At 43.9% G+C, this 6,371-nt stretch overlaps 1 protein-coding gene across 1 annotated transcript; it reads right to left on the bottom strand.

Annotated features, from left to right (window-relative positions):
* Positions 1-419: 419 nt before the first annotated feature.
* RDH14 (retinol dehydrogenase 14) lies at positions 420-5,460 on the bottom strand. The gene is made up of 2 exons (XM_003984483.5): positions 4,729-5,460; positions 420-1,494 (listed from the first exon to the last, which is right to left on the bottom strand). The coding sequence occupies exons 1-2, from the start codon at positions 5,443-5,445 to the stop codon at positions 877-879; spliced, it is 1,335 nt and encodes a 444-aa protein (XP_003984532.4). The 5' UTR covers positions 5,446-5,460; the 3' UTR covers positions 420-876.
* Between the last annotated feature and the right edge of the window lie 911 nt (positions 5,461-6,371).

Below are 6,371 nucleotides of genomic sequence, written 5' to 3'. Positions count from 1 at the left end.
TGCAGCTTAACAAAAAAAGGCTGGAAACCCACTGTTATGGGCAATTGGAAACCACCACATTTTTTTTTAAATTTTTTTTTTTAGCGTTTATTTATTTTTGAGACAGAGAGAGACAAAGCATGAACGGGGGAGGGTCAGAGAGAGGGAGACACAGAATCTGAAACAGGCTCCAGGCTCTGAGCTGTCAACACAGAGCCCAACGCGGGGCTCGAACTCACGGACCTCGAGATCATGACCTGGGGCTGAAGTCGGCCGCTTAACCGACTGAGCCACACAGGCGCCCCGAAATATTACTTCTTAATGCAGCATGCAAGATGTGTGGGAAGGGAAGACACTGGGCATACCAAGATCAGTGGAGGCTAATAAGATGATAAAGGACACAATTTAGTGAAACTTGTAAAAAAAAAATGCACAATTAGGAATTTGCATCACTGAATTTATTCCAAGTGAGAATGGTACACACAATAGGCATATTATTTTCACACAAAAACCAGCACTGCAATATAAATATTTAACACTTTGGCCAAGAAACTCAAAAAGATATTTGAAAAAACTTCTCAAGGTGTTTAAGTCACTGGATTCTTTAATATTTATAATCCATGCTTGCTCAATCATAATTTATAAAATTGTTCATTATATATTCATTATACTATTGCTCATTACAGCACTCATTATGCTTATATTTAAAACTTTTCTGAAATTTTATGTTCTCTAGAAAATAACTGTTTTAGTACCTTCAAAATATCCTTATGTACCTCTCAGCAGTTACTGTAAAACCAAAGCTGTGTTTTCAAGTAGCAAGTACTCAAGCCACACCATTTCTGATTACAGATGTAAGGCATCCAGTTTTATAAATAGCTCTTTCACTCCTTGTTCCTATTTTAATATGCCAACCATTACTTCACTGATATCCCAGAGTTTTCTTGTAACAGACTCATCCATAGCTTTGGGCAATAGCGCTTCCTCTTTACAGTCCCCAAAGTACTTTCCCGACACGCCTTCCACCTCAGGTGAAGAGGCTAAATAAACTGAAGTCTGGGCACCTTCTACTGGGGTTTTAAAAAAAGCCCACGACACCAAATTGAAAAGTGGTTTGACCAACAGTGGAATGTGTATGTGCCTGCCAAGATTCGTCCGCACAATACCAGGGTGTAATACGTTGACAGTAACGTTCGTGCCTTCTAAGCGGCGGGCTAGTTCTCTGGTAAAAAGAATGTTAGCCAGTTTGCTCCGACTGTAACAAAAGCTTTTATTATAGCTTTGTTCACTGTTCAAGTCTTCAAAGTTGATGTCTCCATATTTATAAAGTTTGGAAGAGACTACCACAATCCTGCTGGGAGCTGAACTTTTGAGGAGTCCAAGGAGAAGATTGGTGAGTAGGAAGTGCCCCAGATGGTTCACTCCAAACTGCATCTCAAAACCATCTTCGGTCTTCATATAAGGGCACTGGAAGATCCCTGCATTGTTGATTAAGACATCCAGTCTAGGCTCTTCCTTTAAATGTCAAAAAGAGAATGAGGTAATTATGAACACAGGCCTCAAATGAAATTAAAAACAAATTCTTGCAAAGTACTAAAATTCTATGCAATGCCTTCAAGGGTTTTCAACAGTCAAGGGTGGGTTGCATGCTTAATGGGGGGTTTGTGCTTCTCACATGTTATCTCATCTACCCTCAACAACTTCAAGAGCAAACTGAAGCACCCGGGTTAGGTGATTTGTGAAGACAGGGCTCCTAAGTGGCAAACAAAAATTGGAAGAGGAAATCTTCTGACAGCAATGCCCTATTTTTTAATGCCCCTATTTTTAATTAGTAAGCTAGCTTGCTTTTCTAATTGGGAGTTTCAAACTATAGCTAGAGAATCGATGTGTGCTAGAAAGTGGAAGTATAGCAGAAGGCAGGTCAGTATCCTTTATTCCCAGAGCTGCTATTAACAATGCCAGGGCCAAATTAGGATTTCTCCATTCTGTAGTTTTCTAAGGGCAAACAGTACCATGGGGATAGAGCAACTTCAAGTGGTTTCCTCAAAATTGGGACAATAGAGAGGGTCAAGGATGCAAAATAAGACTGGAGAGGATATCAAGAATAAATCAAAGAAATATTAAGAAAAAAATAAGTAGGTAATATCAAAATATCAGAAACTACACAATGGGGAAAAAAAACAATGCAATGAAACATAATACTAAGTCTCACAATGACAGCAAAGGACATTTAGAGAGGAGTTAGCCCCAACAAACACCTTTAACATCTATTAGGATTCTAGAATACAGTTCTTTTTTCCCTGTATGAAATCGACCTCTTTCAAGCTACAAAAGGCCCGCAGCTTAGAAGATCTATATAGTCAGAATTCTGCACTTTGTACCCTCCTGCATCTCTCCAGAGTAAAATGCTAAAATTTAGACTGTCCTCAAAAGGAAGTCTTTTCATTTTTTAATTCATATTAAGTTGGTTTTCCCCAGCCCTTTCCTGGCTCCTCTCTGTCTCTTCTGATGGGCAGAGAAAAAAATGCACAACATGTTCCAGGTGTAAAGACAGAGTGATGACCTACGATTAAATTAATTTGAGGTCAAATTTCAAATTTCACTGGTCCTTTTGCCAAGTGTAAGTAAAAAGAAAAATGTGTTAAATTTCACAACTGTTATCACAGCCTACCTGTCAGAGGATCAACTATTTATCATTCTGTCTGTCTACGCACCTTTGGCTTTTCCAACAGTCAACTTCAAAAAGAAGGCAAAAGTTCACCCGTGGGGGAAAGAAAGGAGTGTTCTTTTTTCACTAATCCTTTGGAAGAGTTTCCTGTATTAATCATTTCTGAGCCATCATTCTTTGCTGGGCTTGTATTATTTTAAGACCTTATCATTCACCATTTTTTTTTTAATTCGAGGAGATAAATGATATAAATACCATGAATACTAACCTGTGGGAAATTTACACTTCCACTATATATATATATATATATATATATATATATATATATATATAGTTATTGTCACTGAACTTCAGAGCCAGGAAGGAACTTAATAAAGTTTATCTCTTTAACTTTTAATTAGTTCTGTCTTTAATGGCCAAAGTGGTTAAATGCTGTAAGTATCAGAAATGAGAAGGATTCCCAGACCCATCCACATTTTAATGAACAGGAAGACCCACTTTTTATGCTTCAACATCTTTTATACATCAGTACTGTTAACTGTTTCAGCTGATAATGAAACACTAGTTATTAAGACAAACAGACAAAAAAGATCTGCAATAGTTCCCAAACAATGCATCAAAGCGCCCTACAGCCTCATAAGGGACTCCACAGGGTGCTATGGATAATTTTATATTTTCCAGGGAAACAAAGTGATAATCTGTACAACATCTCAAACTACTAGCTGCAGGGGGCTCACAGCTTAAACATTAAATTTTGCTAAATTCCTTTCAATGGTGTCTCATCTCTGCAAAGCTGAGTTTTTACCAAAATGCAAGTACAATGTTAAAAATCAATGTAGAACAAAAAAAAGATGGACATTTCCAGTCTGATCCCAAAGACTGAGAAGTTGGTGCAGTGAACAACAGGTGCACATTTCCCATCACTAGTTATGGTTATTGAACAATGAAATAAAAAATTTTTTCTTTGAATTATGTGTATTATTTTTTTCAAACAGCTACTAAGTTGTTAGGATGTAAATACTGGGTTGCTTGGACCTAATTACTTAATAAACTGATAGATCTTTCCTTTGGCTCACCAGCATTATGAAAAAAAATAATTAGTTTGGGAACCTCTGCTGTAGACTCAAGAGGCTCCATTTCATACAGGCACCTTTCCCATGCCAGCTAATTTTAAATTTCACTTTTCTATATGGCCTTTTGCAAGTTACCCCTGCAGGAAACTCTTCTATCTCAATTTCAACAGAGGACATCCCCTGCAGTGGAATATTTATCAGCTAACCGAAGAAATCCTACACCTCACTGGCAGGCAGCGGGAGTATAGAAGCTAACAGCGAGGGCTTTGGAGACAGATCCTGGGCAAATTACTTGGCCTACCTATGCCTTCATTGCCTAACGTTGTAAAATGGGGATAAAAATGTCTACCAGGGTTGCTGTGAGGCTTCGATGACAGTAATAGCCAAGGGCACTTTAATTTCATTATAAGTGCTTGGAACACCTCCTGGCACATAGGAAACCTTCAATAAATACTAAGTATTATATTTATTTGTCCCCGTTTAGAGCACTTGGCCACTGGGATTCTGAGCTCCAGTCTATTTAGAAATCAGGCCAGATACTGCTTAAGGATGTGGTGCTAATGAGTCTACTGGTGACAGAGAACTAAACTTCCTACCCCAGTAGGGGGGGAACATTGTTTCAAGGTCCCTGGCTCTAAGGTTCTCTGAAAGATGGCTTGGTGCAGATTCACTCGGGACACAGAAAAAACAGTCCGTGACCTCGCGGATCTCCTCCAGGGCCGGTCCTCACATAACGAAAGGAAATGTGCAGAAACTGGCTTATTTTCCTCTTGGGGCCATTATTTCCCCAGCATCTTTGGAAGGCAGACGCCTGTCCTACCAATTTTCCCAGCCTGCACTCCCTAGCCTTCTCAAAACCACTGGACTGTTGGGACTCTTAGGCTTGGTCTTTCCCAAGGTCACACCCCCCGGACTCTGGGCGGCCACCCGCCGCTCAGCCCACGCCCCGCCCGCTCGCCGAGGCCTGCGCTCGTCCCCGATCTCCAGCTGGCTCCCGGAGCCCCACACCTGGAGCATCTCCTGACAGAAGGCGCGCACCGAACGCAGCGAGGCGAGGTCCAACTCCCTGACGACGAGCTCGCCGGCCTCGCCGGCGTCGGAGCCCGGCCCGGGGCCCCCAGCCTGGCGGAGCTCGCGGCGGAGCTGACCCGCTGCCTCTTCGGCGCGCGCGCGGTCACGGCAGCCCATGATCACCCGCGCCCCTAGGCGCAGCAGCTCGGCGGCCGTGGCGCGGCCCAGGCCGCTGTTCGCCCCTGTGATCAGCACAGTCTTCCCGTGCATGAGGCCGGAGTCCCCTCCTCCGTGCCGGACACTGGGCCCCACGAAGCGCCGGGCCGCCAGCCACAGAGCCCCACCCAGTGCAGCCAGGAGTGCCGCTACTGTAGCCACCAGGGCCATAGCCGCGGGGGCCGAGGGCCCACCGGCCCCTGTGCGGGACTTCCGGAGTGGTCGCGCGCGCCAGGGACTAAGGCTGCCACCTGCACGCGAAGAATTCTGGGGCGCGGCCTTTCGCCGCCTGACGGGACGGCGTGGGGCATACTGGGACTTGTAGTTTTCCTTCCGAGGGCATCTGATTGGTTGTGGGAGGAGAGTGCCCTGGGTCGTGGTGAGTCCGTGGAGAGGTCTCCAGCCTGAGCGTGGAGGGTGAGCACAGGCCCCAGAGTAGCGGGGGTCGACCCCATGGGAATGCCTAATGAATATTTTTAATTTACAAATCCCATACATCGGAGCTTGCTTAGTATATTTTCCGTTAAAGGGCCCTGGGACTTGTTAACCCTCAGTGAAGTTTACTTTCACCCTCAGGAGAATTGTCCCTGCCCACCTGGAGTCTGAGGAAGGGCTTTTTTTTATTATGATGAGGCGAAGAACTCAGCAACAGGAACCACTCGGAAATGGAATGGATCAGTGGTTCTGGTTGGTTTAGCGTTGTATCAGAATCTCCTGGAGGACTCATAAAAAACAATCCCCCCCCCCCCCCGAAATTGTAGGGTGCCAGTACGAGTTTAGAATTCAATAAGTTCCAGATGGGACCTAAGACTTTGCAATTCTAACAAGTTCCCAGGTGATTCTGATGCTGCTGATTTGTGGACCACAGTTTGAGAACTGAAAACCATTGTCATTGGTCTCTATAGCAAAAGGCATCCTCCAATGGTCTTATTTCATACTGGCAGAGATACAGTGGGAAAAGCCCATTCATTAGTGCCTCCACGCCTCCCTCCAGGAGGCTATTCAACGTGATAATGGAAGGGAAAGTGCTTTGTACACTGGAAAAATGATACAAAGATGCGAGGTCTTATTGCCACAGGGACCCATCTTCAAGCTGCAAACTTCATAGCTTTAGACCCGACTTTTCTCAAGTTGTCATTCGTTCATCTACTCACCCATCCGGTATGTGCCAGGCCCCTGCCCTGAGAGAGCCACAGAGAAATAGGACACCATTTCTTCCCTCAATGTGCTTATTGTCTTGTACAGAGACCTCCCCTGCCAAAGCCCCCATTCTAGAATCTTTAGGATAAGAGAGGAGTCACACAACTTGTACAGTTTGAAATTAACTCCCTAGATTATTTTGATAAACTCTCCTCCACTCCTGTACATTTGGGAAGGATATAACATGCATTGAACACGCACATAGAAGAGGGTTAGAATGCCAG

The sequence above is a fragment of the Felis catus genome, chromosome A3 (assembly GCF_018350175.1).
Source record: "Felis catus isolate Fca126 chromosome A3, F.catus_Fca126_mat1.0, whole genome shotgun sequence".
In the NCBI taxonomy this organism is placed as follows: Eukaryota; Metazoa; Chordata; class Mammalia; order Carnivora; family Felidae; genus Felis; species Felis catus.
Note: the sequence above shows the minus strand (reverse complement) of the source record. Positions and strands in the feature narration are given on the sequence as shown.

Bases quoted from the DNA above. Each gene is read 5' to 3' on its own strand.
- RDH14 (XM_003984483.5), bottom strand. From the start codon at position 5,445: ATGTATGGGATTTGTAAATTAAAAATATTCATTAGGCATTCCCATGGG. The intron at 1,495-4,728 runs GTGTGGGGCTCC...TGACATTTAAAG, and splicing joins TCTGTCAGGAGATGCTCCAG to GAAGAGCCTAGACTGGATGT.